At 34.4% G+C, this 16643-nt stretch overlaps 1 protein-coding gene across 1 annotated transcript in view; it reads right to left on the reverse strand.

The window, feature by feature from the left end:
- The window catches only part of LOC113085612 (solute carrier family 12 member 9-like), a 33566-nt gene extending 20959 nt beyond the window's left edge, over positions 1–12607 (reverse strand). Inside the window, 7 exon segments of the mRNA XM_026255212.1 lie at positions 3295–3406; positions 4758–4865; positions 5435–5740; positions 6835–6972; positions 7082–7136; positions 7138–7217; positions 12339–12607. Coding sequence (XP_026110997.1) covers positions 3295–3406; positions 4758–4865; positions 5435–5740; positions 6835–6972; positions 7082–7136; positions 7138–7217; positions 12339–12564 — 1025 coding nt within the window. The 5' untranslated portion in view covers positions 12565–12607.
- Positions 12608–16643: the final 4036 nt, after the last annotated feature.

Raw genomic sequence — 16643 nt, forward strand, 5'->3', positions numbered from 1 at the left:
ACACACACAGTCAGACACACACACACACACACACACACACAGACAGACACACACCCGCACACACACACACACAGACACACACACACACACAGACACATTTAAATTCTTTATTTGGATTAAAATATAAGCATATATCATGACTTAATCCAAATTTGACAGAAAAATGTACAACAGCAGCCAATATCTCAGTCCATTTTGCACATTAAGGGTAAAGGTAGCACCTGCGCCTCCATATATAGAGGCCACCGATTACTGACAGTATGACAGACACAGACAGACACACACACACACACTCAAGACACACGCACACACACAGACACACACACACACACACACACACACACACACACACACACACACAGACACACAGACACAGACACACACACACACACACACTCAGACACACAGACACACACACACACACACACACTCAGACACACACAGACACAGACACACACACATACACAGACACACACACACACACACACACACACACACACACACTCAGACAGACACAGACACAGATACAGACACACACAGACACAGACACACACACACACACACAGACACACACACACAGATGTGCAAAATTGTAAGTAAAAATCAGATTTTTTTTCTGCCATGGAAAAAGAAAAAAGAAATTGCACGTTTATCTCACATTTCAGATGTTTTTCTCGACAGCGCAAGGCGAAAACACTGTGAATTGTTTGCACCACCGAATAAAATAAATAAAACAATTTAATAGCAGCAGTTCTTTCCTCACAATTCTGACATTTTTCTCCTCAATTCAGAGTTTTTTTTTTAATTGTGAGAAAACCATGGAATTAAAAAAAAGTTATTTTTTATTTAATATTCTTCTGAGAGCTGCAAGTTTGTATTTCACAATTTTATTCTTGCACATCCAGGAGAAAAAAAAAACATTAAGATAAAATTTCAGAATTTTAATTTAAAAAAAAAAAGTCAGAATTGTGACATTAAGGGTCGCAATTACCTTTATATTCATTTACATAAGCTTCCATACAGTCATTTAAATGTGTTTATGTCTACCTATCATCAGAAAGCTGCAAAAGTTTTTGCTATTTAAAATGTAAAAAAAAACATCTCTTCTTCCTCTGCATAAGACGTTTTGCATCTTACAGTAGGCCTATGTTTTCTATCATGCTATGAACACTTATTTCAAAAGATCAAGAACAATTTGATTTCTCTAAAGGTGACCTTTAAAACAGTTGAATATTTCTCAATATTTCTCTGGTGATTCCTCTTATTTTCCTCATAAGCACCTTATGTGCGTGTTTATCTGCGAGCGTTTTAATGTGGTACTGCCATCTGCTGGTCACTAAAGCATTGCTTCCGCCTCCAATGACACAAATGGTCTTGTTTTCACTTGATTAGGTGAATTCATCTTTAATGCAGGACCACCTGCCTCCTTTGTGGTCATGGTGATGGGCATTAGAGAGTTTAATCGTTAATGCTGGTTTAAATAATGATTTTCAAAATCAATCATTACCAGTGTTGGGGAAAGTTACTTTTAAAAGTAATGCATGACAAAATTGCGTTACTCCCTAAAAAAGTAACTAATTACATAATTACTAAATACTAAATCTGTTTTCTGTGAGTGGGGTGAATAAATGCACATTCATGTTTTAGGTTTGTATGTGATGATTTAGAGACCAAACAGGCTCGTTTTCAAACTTCATGGTGTTTAAAGCAGACAGTTAAAAGTCCCAAAGACCACACACATGCAGTAAGATTTAGGAGCAAAAGCTGCACTTAAATCAGGCTTATTACTGTTAACACAGACATCATTTGAAATAAAATAAACATAAAATAAAATAAAATACATAAAAAAACTAAACAAATTTCAGATAGTTGCAATGACAACAATTCTCATTTCCAGTTAGTTTAAATTGATGTACTAAAATAAAAACGTAAAAAATAAAAATATAGAAATATAAAATATAATGTATAACACATAAATACACTTAAAAAAAAAACAAATTTAAATGACAAAAACACACAATTACTAAAATGTTAACAAACTGAAATAAATAAAACTAATAAAAAAACTATAATAAAGTTTTAAAAGTGAAAAATGCATTTAAATCAAGGACATAAAACAAAAATTTTTTGGTACTTAAAAAGAATGTTAGATAAAAAATATATATATAAAAAAAATGATATACTTATATTTTTATATAATTATATTTTAGCTAGTCGCCAAAGCGAAATTGGATTAAAATTAAATTAAATTCAGGCTATGAATTTTTACCTATTTAGTTTAATTTTATGTACTAAAATAACAAAACTGAAGTAAAAATTAAAAGAAAAGACATATTATAGACTTATAGACATAAATATAAACCTACATTAGTATGACGATGCTAAAAATAACACTGATTTAAATGCAGAAGTTAATCATTTAAAAGAGACAGAGCTGAACTTTCCCATATTTCTCTGTCATTCAACAGAAGAACCTTTATTTTCATATACCTTCAATGTCTCTCTCTCTTTCTCTCTCTCTCTCACACACACACACACACACACAGTGTTCTCTTTCCTCATGCACATCATGTGAGGAACACATAATCCATGCGTCACATGAGGCCACTAAAAACCACACACTAGCATTTACTACATACGTGGCATTTCCAGAATTCTGGCCATTGCAATTAGAACAAAACATTTATATTACCATTTAATTTAAAACATCCCCAATTATGGCATAAACAGAACAAAACTTACATTCTTTGCAACCTACAAACGAACATCCTAAAAAATGAATTGTATTCAATAGAACTTTAATGAATGCAGTTTGAACTATTTCTGTTGGAAATGCCAGGAATGTCATGTGACCTCAATCACACTTCTGCTTAAAACACACACACACACACACACACTCACACACACATGAGCCAGCTTTCAGATCCGCTCAGGTCTTTGCAATCCACAGTAGCTTGGTGCCAAAAACTTTCTGAGGTTTCAAAAGTTTAACTTTCACTTTCATTATTTCATCTGTCGGCTTCATTCTGTGAGAGTGTGTTTATGTGTGTGAGTGTGTACCTGGTATTCCTTATATTATGAGACCAAATGTCCCCACAAGTATAGTAATACCAGTAAATTTTGACCAAGTGTTTTGAAAATCTAAGTTTTGTGTGTGGTTTAGGGTAAGTGGATAGAAAATACAGTATGTACAGTACAGAAACCATTACGTCTATGACATGTCCCTACAAACAATGGAAACAAGTATGTGTGTGTGTATGTGTGTGTGTGTGTGTGTGTGTGTATAGAAATTACCGGTCACAGGTGCAGGAGATCAGTATACTCAGCAGGATATAGATTACGAAGGTGAAAACGACGGCTGTGATGGTTCCACGAGGAATGGAGTAGCTCGGGTTCTTCAGATCACCTTAAACATACAAACACATTTTATTTTACCTTGGAACACAACACTACAGATGAAAAGGTTCAAAAACTTAACTAATACACTTCACCATACTTCCCCAGTTGATGGAACTGCAAACAAGTTTCATATTACACATTTTCTGAAACATTATGTTTAACCATGCAAATGAGACATTATCTAATACAATTTCCAGAGAATTAATGAACATTGGATAAAGCCTGGTTTCACATTTATTTTGTTGACATATTAAAGTGAAAGGTTTTTACTGTGGGGATTTTGGATTTCTCATTTTATCACTTCCTAAATCAATAAAATACCGTCAAAAGACAGAAAAAAAAAACATTTTTTGCCATGTTTTTAGGAATAACATGATGTATAAATGAGTGTGAAGGATATATGAACAAACACTTCTATAAAATTCTTCAGAATATAGAGAGGAATAAAACTCTAAGTTTTGGTTTTTGTAAGTGCTGCTGAAGTGGAGAAAAAACTCATTTTGTGAAAACGGCCTTAAAAGATATATACTGTAATTGAAATCGATAGAAGCAAATAGATAAAGGTCAAAAAAATTTACCAGGCGAATGATATTTGAAAAAACCCTTCTATAAAATTCTTCAGAATATAGAGAGGAATAAAACTCTAAGTTTTGGTTTTTGTAAGTGCTGCTGAAGTGGAGAAAAAACTCATTTTGTGAAAACGGCCTTAAAAGATATATACTGTAATCGAAATCGATAGAAGCAAATAGATAAAGTGCAAAAATGTAAACCAGGCGAATGATATATGAAAAAACCCTTCTATAAAATCCATCAGAATATAGAGAGGAATAAAACTCTAAGTTTTGGTGTTTGTAAGTGCTTCTGAAGTGGAGAAAAAACTCTTTAAAGATAAGTATTGTAACTAAATTCTATAGATGTAAATAGATAAAGAGCAAGGAAAACAACACTTAAAAGTGTATTTTGGAGTTTTCTTTCCACTAGTTTGAAAAAAAAAACAGTTTATAATTACTTTCTGTGAAAATATGTTTTAAAATAAAGACACAAAGAGTTTTGGAAAGCTCAGTGTTTTTTAATTTGGTGGTTCATTTATAGGCTATGTTTAGATTTTTACTTCTGCCGATTTTATTTAAGCTTCAAAATGAATAGAAGTCATGTTAATTTGTGAAGATTATCATGATGAACAAAATGTGTACGTATTATAAACCTTTGGGTTTAGTTTCTGAAATAATACAGAAGCCAATGGAAAAATCCAACTGGAGAAGTCATTCAGAAATTTCATTTTTACACAATAATTCAGTCTAACAAACAGTAGAAAATGCTAAACAGCAATAAACAGTCCAGTAAAACTCAAGACCCACCGGACATGTTGGATCCAGCCATGATTCCAGTGCAGCCGTTAAACATCACCGCAAAAACAGTGGCGAAAGACATCATGACTCCAGTGGAGTAGTCCACTGTGTAGTCAGCTAAACACACACACACACACACTAGATTAACTTTCTGTGTCTTCTGCAACCCAGCATTTGTGCTAAAAATCATGATTATTACACTTACATGTATGCATTTAGCAGACTCTTTTATCCAAAGCAATTTGTAGTAGATGCCTGGTTTATTAGACAACTAATAAAGTGACTGTAAAGCTGCTTTGACACAATCAGTATTTTATAAAGTACTATAAAAAGTAAAGATGAATTTGTGGTTTAGGTTAAGGTTAGGTTTAAACTCGATTTTAGTTTCACTACTTTAACAATGACACTAATATGAGAACAGCTGATCTAATGTCATGTTCCTAAAAACGTGCTTAGGTTTGAAAAGAACTAGCTGCTGTTATTGTACATGTGTAATGATCGGCTGGGTTATTGATGAAGCTGGTTAATTCATATCAAGTTAATACATCTTCAAGTTTCTTCAACCAGGAAGCTACCTTTGGTCTTTTACAGTAGTATGTGAATCCCATTTCTCTGTTTTCTAATCAGACATGATATAAAACACTGAAAGCTGGTAATATGTGAAAACCCATCGTAAAATCTCTCACCTTGCACGTTTCCCATCAGAGATTCTAACTTAAAGCCGGTGAAGTTTGCGCTCGTCGGCCCGAGGGAAGCGTTCCTGTGACCAGGCAGCTGGACGGTTTTAAACGGCACGATGAAGAAACTGATAAAGATGCTCCCTAAAGACACCATGACGATGATGAAGATGAGGAAGGTGGCTTTAGCATAGATATGAGCCCCGATCAGACACACGAACACACACAGCAGCAGAACCACCGTGCCGTACAGGAAAGACCACCAGTAACCGGTCGGCAGAACCATGTACCGAGATGCAGACAGCGACGAGCCATCTGAGAGAAATAACAACACAAGTCAACATTAAAACACTCATTAAAACCTAAAACATAAATTCATTCATTTTTTATTAATTACTTAATTAATTTATTTGTATTTTTAAATAAATTAACAAAAAACAATTTTTTATTCATTTCATAGCAATTAATAAAAAAATAAAATAAATAAATAAATATTTTATTCTTTTATTTAATTGCAATAAATAACCATTGATGCTGGAAAATAATTTAAATAGATACAGAAATAAAAGTTTATTTGTTTTATTTAATTGCAGTTAATAGCCTTTGATACTGGACATTAAAACAAAAATATAAAATAAATATATATAAATATAAAAATAAATATATAAAAATATAAACAAATAAATACATATTTTTAATAATTTATTTAATTGTAATTAATAGCCATTAATGCTAGAAAAAAACAACAACAATGTGCATAATATAGCCAAAATTAATCAAAATATGAATATTAAATGAAAAACTATAAATAAAAATTGACAAATGTTGCCTTGACATCTGAAATATTTTTACGGTGAAGCTTAAACTACAGTTGAAATATAAATAACTAAAACCATATAGAAATATAAAAATAAATTAAAAATGTAAAAAAAAAAAGACAAAAGCATATAAAAACACTAAAATTTTAACTAAAATTATAATAAAAACTATTATAACAGTATATGAATAATACAAAAATAACACTGTTTTTGGTTCAAATTTAAGCTCAATTTTGCACACAAGGGAAAATGTTTTATGCTTTTAAAAAAGAAATGACATACCTCAACAGTGTTCTGTATAAAAACATTAAACATCTAGAGCAGTGCAGCAGCCTTTGTTTTGGTTTGATGTTATTGTACACCAAACTCCATTATATTTATATTTAATATCGAACCCATGACCTTGGCATTACTGGTGCCATGCAAGATAATGCACTGCCATCCAAAGATGAACCAAAACCACTTACGCAGAGTGAACTCATGTGGTTTTAGTCACACTAATTAAACTCATATTTTGTCATTTACCCTTCCATGGGTCAAAAGGATCATGCATACCTATACAATTAACATAAACACAAGTGCAGATGCTACCTTCAGGAATCCCGAAGGTTGTGAGCACGGCCTCCACCAGTCCCAGCACTAAGAAGGCACAGCCGCACACGTTCGCCAGGAAGAACATGATGCCAATGCTGCCACCGAACTCTGGGCCGAGAGCACGACTGATCATGTCTGTAGATGCAAACAAAAGCACACACGAACACAACCCCACAGCTAAGGAAATTAAAGACAGGTAGAGTCATGCATGTGTTTATGTTTGTGTTTAATGATGCAAGGATACAATACGCTCCTCCGGCGTCCAGCGCTCCGTTAGTGGAGATCGCGCACACCGACAAAAACCGTCATACTGATGATGAAATACGACACCAGCAGCATTGCTATAGTCTGATAAAGACCACACTGACCCACAACAAAACCTGCAACACAAAACAACACCAGTTATACGGTGTTTTAACCCTTATATTACACTCTGGGTCAATTTTGACCCGCAACATTTTTGAGTTTCAGAAATACTGGTTAAAGCAACAGTTCACTTCAATGTGCTGAAAATGTGTTCACCCTCAGGCCATCCGAGATGTAGATGAGCTTTTTTACTCATCAGGTTTGCAGAAATGTAGCATTGCATCACTTGCTCTGCAGTGAATGGGTGCCGTCAGAATGAGAGTCTGATAAAAACATCACAATAATCCACATCACTCCAGTCCATCAGTGAACATCTGGAGAAGACAAAACCTGAAACACATCCAGCATTAAGATGATTTTAACTCAAACACATAGAGTCTATAATCCATAATAACACTTCCTCCAGTGAAACAGTGTTCTGGTCTGAATCAGGAGAGAAATCTGCACAGATCAAGCAGCGTTTAAACAGATCTAAACAACAACAGCGGATGCTCATTTTCACTGGAGGAAGTGTTATTATGGATTATAGACTATGTGTTTGAGTTAAAATCATCTTAATGCTGGATGTGTTTAATCTTTAGTCTTCTCCAGATGTTCACTGATGGACTGGAGTGCTGTGGATTATTGTGATGTTTTTATCAGACTCTCATTCTGACGGCACCCATTCACTGCAGAGCATTGATGAGACACTGATGCAATGCTACATTTCTACAAACCTGATGAAGAAACAAACTCATCCTAATCTCAGATGAACTGAGAGAGAACACATTTTCAGAACATTTTTTGTTTTTTTAGTGAAGTATTGCTGTAACCTAGTTTTGCTGTTCTTCAAATTGTGTCTTTTTTCCCCTTATTTAATAAAGTCACAAACATGCAGACAAAGTTTGACACTCACATAACATGCACTGTGGATTGTGCATACAAAATCTCTTCTATTACCATTATGTTGGAAATCTGAATGATCTGAATTTGATCTGCAAACAGGTTGCATTTCGACACACTTCAGCTTTAAAAAGGCAGTAAAAGTGTCCTGTCAGCACTTTAAACATAAACTGATGCATGCTTAGTCTTGCTCTCGTGTAGTTCATTCACAGATCAGATGTTCTAGATTAGTGCAGCTTAATGGACTTCAGTCAAAAAAATTACTGTAAGGAAAAAAAACCCTAGCTGACATTTAAAACAACTGAAAACATTAACATCACACATCAGCAAATCTGCACACATTTGCATGCATGTACCCATGCACACACACACAGTTTGCAAACTTCAGTAACACTTTATTTAAAGCCTTCATTTAAAATGCACTATAAAAGTAGTTTTAATGCATTAATCATTCTTTTTAATGCACATTATGATGCATTGTATGATCTCATGAGGAATGAGAATTGTATAACCACAATTATAATACATTATAATAATTATCTATTCATTGTTACACCTTTAGAAAGTATAATGCATTAAAATATGTTCAAATATTGTAATGCATACTGCAATTATTTTATGAAAAGATAAATAATAATAATATTTAATGCATTACACGCATTACGAATACATTTATAATGCATTATATTTTAAGGCTTTTAGTAAAGTGTTATCGACTTGTTAAAACGGATTTTTCATATATCTTTAATTCATACTGAAATATTTAATGTGTGAGAAAAATAAGTCAGCATTTTGAGCAAATCAAATATTGAAAAATTTTAATATTAAAAATATAAACTCTTCTTTCCAATACGAGTAGGAACATGTATTAAAAACACACACTTTCATTTGACTGTGACTTTGCTAACATGCAATGTGTGTGTGTGTGTGTGTGTGTGTGTGTTTCAGCATGCAGGCTGAACACCTGTCACATATGATAAATACAGCAGATCAATACATGATCGTTTCTTACCGTAGTGGCTTCTCGCTAAGCCAGTGTGCTTAAAAGACAAACAAAAGCAAATATTAAACCCGAGCAGAGTTAAAACCTGCGGATGTGAATGAGTCACTTCAGAGCCAATCTGTGTGTGTGTGTGTGTGTGTTTGTGTGTGTTTGTGTGTGCCATGTGAGTGGCATAACTGGAATAACCACTGCACAACGCCAAATGCTCACAAATTACAGACAGATCACAGCCTGTCTGTGACTGCGGTTAGTATGTACTCTACACACTGATTAAACATTCATAAATCATGCCTGAGATATTCAGAGACACAGCACTTGTGCTGAAGCTCCTGTCATTAATAAAATCATATATTACGTCACAATCAGCTGTTCATCAATGATCAGTCTCAGACAAACCATCAGAGCTGTAACCGTTAAACAAAACTGAAACTAAAACTAAAATGCATAAGCTATACAGAAAAAAATAAATAAATTTGAAACTAAAATTAAATGTAAAATAAAAGCTCATTTAAAATGTACATGTACTCATTTAGCAGACACGTTTATCCAAAGTGGATTATAAGTAACTTGTTTGTCAAATTTAGTTTCAGGCTGCTGTGCCGATATTTAATTAGTTATGTGATACAATGTATCTCGCTACTAAACAGCACACAATACGAACTGTAACAAAATCACTTCAAATGTAAGAAAAGACGCTGTTCCTCCCTCAGTGGACGATTCTTGACCACAGAAACCAATAACTGTCTGTGTGGATCAGACTGTACGAAGTCTGAGTTTCTGTTTGTTTGCACTATAGTAAAGCAGAAAAGGAAATAATCTGGTTTTTTTAATAGCACAAAACCACATCCGTGTGGCGTTTATCTCATGTTCAGTCATATTTACATACACTACTTCTGAGTGTTCTCTAAATGTTCTAAAACAAGTAGTTACAATAGATAAAATGTTAGACAAATATTTAACTAAAGCGTTCCATGAACAATGCATAACAAATGTTTTTTTATGATAACGTTTTAAGAACATTATAAAAAAAAAACATAACTCTGAATGAACGTTTTATTAATGTTACTAGAAGAACATATGTTCGTAACTTTGAGAGAACTTTGTCTGAACGTTCCGAGAACATTCCAATTACGTTTACGTATAAATAATGTTTTCGTACAAATTTTTGGAGTATGATATTGAAGTGTTACAAATAATTTGAACTAGGGCTGCACGATAAATCACATGCGATATTTAATGACAAGCTGCGCAAAACCACAATCATATTTTGCGCATGTTTTGCGCAGCTTGTCAGTAAACAACGGCTCAGTGTAGTTAATGCTGTTTCATGAGAAAGTGAACAGGTGATGGAGATTTACCGCTGATTACAGAAGCGGCTTTATCGACGAGATGCGCATTAAATATCGCATGCGATTTATCGTGCAGCCCTATTTTGAACAAATGTTCTATTACCGCAGCTAGAAAAACAATTATTTGTAACTTTGAGAGAACCGTGGCAAAACGTTCCGAGAACATTCCCATTATGTTGACATTTAAATAAAGTTTTCGTACAATATTTTTGAGTATGTTATTAAAGGGGGGGGTGCATGCATACTGAGTTTTTTACACTGTTAAAGAGTTGGATTCCCATGCTAAACATGGACAAAGTTTCAAAAATTAAGTTGTACGTTATTTTTGTTCCAAAAAAACCTCTTCCGGTTTGTCACAAGTTTCGGAAAGTTTTTTTCGAGTATGGCTCTGTGTGACGTTAGATGGAGCAGAATTTCCTTATATGTGTCCTGAGACACTTCTGCCGGAAGAGCGCGCTCCCGTATAGCAGAGCACTGAGAGCACAACAGACTTCACTGATCAGAGCGAGAGCGTCGCCAAAAGTCACAAAAGAAGTGTGTTTTTGGTTTGCCAGGGCAAGACAACCCTGCACAGATTACCAAAAGAGAAACAGCATTAAGGGACCAGTGGATGGAGTTTATTTTTACAGAGCATCAACGGAGTTGTGCAAGTGTTTGTGTTTGTTCCCTGCATTTCGAAGATGCTTGTTTTACAAACAAGGTCCAGTTTGACACCGGATTTGCACATCGTTTATTTCTTAAGGATAATGCAGTCCCAACGAAAAAGGTCACGATCGTGTGTTGGAACCGCAGGCGGTGAGTAAAACTGCTTCAAATATCTCTGTGTTGTTAACTTAGCTATCGGCGCGTAAGCACATCAAGTAAACAACATGCGATGTTGTCATCAAACTGCACTTTCCACATGTACAGCTTAAAAAATAAAAAATTTAATTAGACATAAAGTGGAACTTAGTCATTTTCCAAAACCGCTAAGCAAATATATACAGTTTCAGTACATACAACACAGAGACGCCTTTGCTGATGCTGCTCTTGTTAAATTTCAGTCTCTGGATCTGTGTCACAGCTTCCAAACGCTCTCAACACAAAAGCCTACTCGCGCTCGTGATTCTTTAGCTCCGCCCACACGTCACGCCTCCAGCCGCTCGTGTTTTTCTGGGAAAAATCGGTACAGACTATCTTTCTCTTATAAATATAATAAAAATAAAGACTTTTTGGAGTTATGAAGGATGCAGTACTACTCTATAGGTACTCAAGATTAACAGGAGATTGAGTGAAAACGAGCATTTCACCCCCCCCCCCCCTTTAAAGACAAATAATTTATAACAAATGTTCTAATATCGTTACTAGAAAAACGTTTGTTCATAACATTGAGAGAATCTTGCCAGAAAATTCCAAGAAAATTCCCATTATGTTGAAGAACATTTTAGTACTAATGTTTCGATTACATTATTGAAGACGTACAAATAACTTTTAATAAATGTTCTTTCATCGTTACAAGAAGAAGCCTTTATTCGTAACTTTGAGATGACCTTGCCAGAACATTCCCATTATGTTGTCATATAAATAACATTTTTGTACACATTTTTTGAGTGCGTAATTAAAGACGTGCAAATAATTTTGAACAAATGTTCTATTATCATAACTAGAAGAACGTTTGTATGTAACTTTGAGAAAACCTTGCCAGAACGTTCTGAGAACATTCCCATTATGTTGACATATAAATAACGTTCTCGTACTGTTTCGATAACGTGACAGACAGACAGACAGACAGACAGACAGACAGACAGACAGACAGACAGACAGACAGACAGACAGACAGATAGATAGACAGATAGATAGATAGATAGATAGATAGATAGATAGATAGATAGATAGATAGATAGTGTCAGTGATAGACGCACCGATCCGCAGGAACACCACCACACTGAACATTGACAGCAGTGTTGGGATCACCACGCCGAAGAATATGTTGAGTTTGGGCGGCTGTTTAGCGGCGGTTTTCCGTCGGACAGAAGCGGGGCTCTGGTGCTCGTCCTCATCTCTACCGGTCCGAGTCTCCCGGTGGTCTCCGGACTCGTTGACGCTGGCGGAGAGCCGGTAATGCAGCAGCGGCGTCCGCTCAGACATGTTCGCCGTGATTGAAGCTTCCTCTCCGGCTGCGGTCACATGATTCCCCGTGTTTACTGCGCCTGCAGTCACGTGACAGAGAGAGAGCCCAGCCAATCAGCAGCGGCTATAACACTATACAAACACAGCGAAGAGTACAAATAATAGTTTTATTATTTAAAAACATAGTATCTGTAAATTAGAGACTACTTAACAACATCCTTCTGTTTCTTTAAACACACTTTCAAAACCATTTGATCTGTGCTCAACATCAAACAACGCTTTCAAAAGATAAACGCATCCAGTCAATATATAAACACTCATCAGCATTCATTAGACACTACATCAAAAAATTGACAACAGAGCGTCCAGGGCATGTAGTTACAGATATATATATTTTTATTTCATATAGAAAATAATTTTGCTATAAATAAAAGTAAATAATTCACAACCCAGTACAGCAAATATATTGCACACTGTAAGTACTGCAAGTAATACAGTATATCATTTCTGTGTTTTCAGCATGAATATAAAGTACGCCCAAAAAACAAAGACAACTCTAAATGCAAAGCGTATTACACAAAACATTGTGCAAATGCAAAATCAAAGTCAGTGAGAGACTCATCCTGCCTCAGCATCCCGATGGTGGAGAGCCACGGTAGAAATGGTAGAAAGGCTGACACTGTTGATATCTTCAAATTTACATTGTCTTCTACAAGTCTTTGCTGTATTTCACGCAGTCGGATGACATTGTTTTGATGGACCATATCAACGATGAGAGCTTCTTGCTGTTGGGAGAACGAAGCAGTCCTTCACCCTCATTTGCTAGTCTTGCAATTCTACCAAAGGGAAAATGCTCTTTCAAATGTATACATACAGAAACAATAGTAATGGACATCAGATTCATATGTAAATTGTATTATAATTTCTATAGTCAAACTGATGTGCTATATCAAATGTCAAAATAGAAAAACAATAAATGTACCTGTTCTCTTCTCTGAATGTCCTGATGATGATGGCCACAGTTGTCCTTGTCCTCTTACACAAACTCTTCCTCTTCATCCTCCTCTTCCTCTCACATTGTTTCCATCCCTTGTGGTATCAACACTCACCGTACCTGGTTCACCTGTACTGGCTTATATTCTAGACAACTGATTTGATCACATCATTAGAAACAAGTGTGAAAAATATTGAGTTGTTGTGTGTAAACGATGACAGTTGTGTTGTAGTTGTGTTTAACTTTTGCAACATGTATTTACCATTTTGCAACACAGTGCAAAATGTGTTTTAGTGATTAAGAATGTGTTTAGAGTTTTGCAAAAAGAGTGGATGAGATTTGCAAACAGTGTCTTAACTACCTGAACTAGTTTAAGATTTTGCCTATAGTGACTGATTCGACAAATGTGTGTAGGCCACTGAGGATTGGGTTCAGAGAATGGGGTTTAGTGTTTTAGCAGTTGTGAAATACTGTAATACACACTTTTCATAAATGATAGACTGTACTACGCTACAGTTTTTCAAGTTGCGAACAAGCGTTTACCAATACTTAAAGTACTTTTTTCTAAACTCTTAACACAGCAACACAACTACATCACACACTTAGCCAAATAGTTAATTTTCTGGCCAAAACCACATATTGTTAAATCAATTCAAGCCTTACATTTCAAAATGCTGAATACAGGGTTCCCACACTTTCATGAACACCAGATTCAAGGACTTTTTAAAGCACTATTTTATTAAATCAAGCACCTTTGAAATTCACACCCCCAGCACATAACATCATGAAAGTCCTTACTGTACTTACCATTTCACTTACACTTAATATTTACATAAACTTCAGAGTGATAAAATGTTTTGAATGTGTAGGTAAATTAAACCATTTTAGACAGTCGTGTTTAAAGGACTTGAAATCCATTAAATTCAATACTTTTAATATTCAAATGCAGTTTCTGAAATATTGTAAAAAATGTATTACACTGGTTTTTAAAGAGTTTTTAAATTAAGAATACATTTTTCTCAGCTTTTTTTTTTTTTTTTTTTTTTAAAGCTGTTAAATGTTTTAATAACATAGTAAAACCTGTTAACATTAAACATTTGCACATTCACTCTTTAAAGACGTGCAGGGGCATAGCCATCTTTTCAGAAGTGAGGGGGACAGAAATTACACACACACACATATATATACACACACACACACACATATATATAACATTATAATATAATATAAAACATTATAATATAATATTTCTGTAATCAATATAGCCTACCAGTCTACAGTTTTTTAATATAAGATTTTTAATGTTTTTAAAGAAGTCTCTTCTGCTCACCAAGCCTGCATTTATTTGATCCAAAGTACAGCAAAAGCAATTGTGAAATATTTTTACTATTTAAAATAACTGTTTCTATTTGAACTTATTATAAATTGTAATTTATTCCTGTGATGCTCCGCTGTATTTTCAGCATCATTACTCCAGTCTTCAGTGTCACATCCTTCAGAAATCAGTCTAATATGATGATTTGCTGATGATCAATATTTAAAACAGATGCTACATTTTTCAGTATTCTTTGATGAATAGAAGGATCCAAAATTCAGAATTTATGTGAAACAAAAAGCTTTCGCAACATTATACCCTATACCTCTCAAAAGCTTAGAGTCTATTTTTTGTCTATTGTCTATTTTTTGGAAAATAAATTATAGAAATTAATACTTTTATTTAGAAAGGATGATAAAGACATCATTTTACAAAAGATTTATATTTCAGATAAATGCTGTTCTTCTGAATTTTCCATTCATCAAAGAAACCTGAAAAAATTATACTCCACTGTTTTCAACATTATCTTAATAAGTGTTTTTTTTTAGCAGTAAATCAGAATATCAGAATTTTTTTGTTTAGTCTATGCATATAGGCGTTTTGTGGCATATCGCCGAAAAGAACTTAAATTGCACTTTCAGTTCTGATCATACAGGTAAGAGCAATACATCAATTGAATCTGTAAAGGGTCTACTTTCATTTGTATGCACACATAATGAGAAAACTTTGTGCATTTATAAAATAAAGAAAACAAACAAGAGTGCACTGTCTGCAGCCTTGGTCTGCGCGATCTTCATTTAGAAATGCGTCATGAAAATGAACTGAAACTCAACAAATACTCCACAAAATATATGCATTGATTTTTTTTAGCTATTCTGATTTGCTACTTAAATTGACAACATTTAAAAAAAAAAAAAAAAAACATTAGATCAAGCAAGCACAGAATCAACTTTGCGGTGCTGCGCACGATCACGTCAGAGGTCAAACAGATAACCTCCCGTGTTTAATTCTGTTTTTGGACAGAAGCACATATTGGACAATTAAAAAAATAGCAGCACAAACAAAACTGATTTCAAATTTAATTCAAGCACTTTCAAGGACCTATGTTAGTTTTCAGGTACTTTCCAGGCCTTGAATCCATATGTCTGAAATTCAAGTACTTTCAAGAAGGGTGGGAACCCTGTGAATACCTTTTTCTACATATACTTACTCTAACACAGCAAACCCAATTCAAAATCGGACAAAACATTAGAAATACTTTTCTATCCAATAGGAACATAGACTCAATCATAGAACAGTGACTGTCAAAATACTAACAGATGAAGGTATTACTTTCTTCTACATGTCTGACATGTCTCAGTTCTACTTGCATAGACAATATAAAATTGCATTGTTTTTCATAATGTAGTTACCTTCAACTGAAACCCATTTTACATGTTTACTGTAAGTGTTGAATGTGTTGATTCTCAGCGACATACTCTCTTAAACTGAACGAGTCATTCCTTTATAAAATCTACAACAGAAGAAATATTGAAATTGAAACCTTGATTGAAGTTGGTTTGGGCTCTGGATGTGGATGTTAGCTGATGTCAGAGATCAACAATTATTTCAACATACTCGGCCTTTGGTTACTATGCAAGCTTGTTTCCATCTCAAGAAATAAAAAAAAGTACTGATTCGTGTTGTTCTGCATCCACAAAACCAATTCAAAGCAGTATTTTTACTCTGTGTTGATGTGATGTAAAGAGTATCAACACCTGACTATTCCTCCAACTGAGACTGGAGTCA

This window comes from Carassius auratus, unplaced genomic scaffold (genome assembly GCF_003368295.1).
Source record: "Carassius auratus strain Wakin unplaced genomic scaffold, ASM336829v1 scaf_tig00042015, whole genome shotgun sequence".
Taxonomy (NCBI): Eukaryota; Metazoa; Chordata; class Actinopteri; order Cypriniformes; family Cyprinidae; genus Carassius; species Carassius auratus.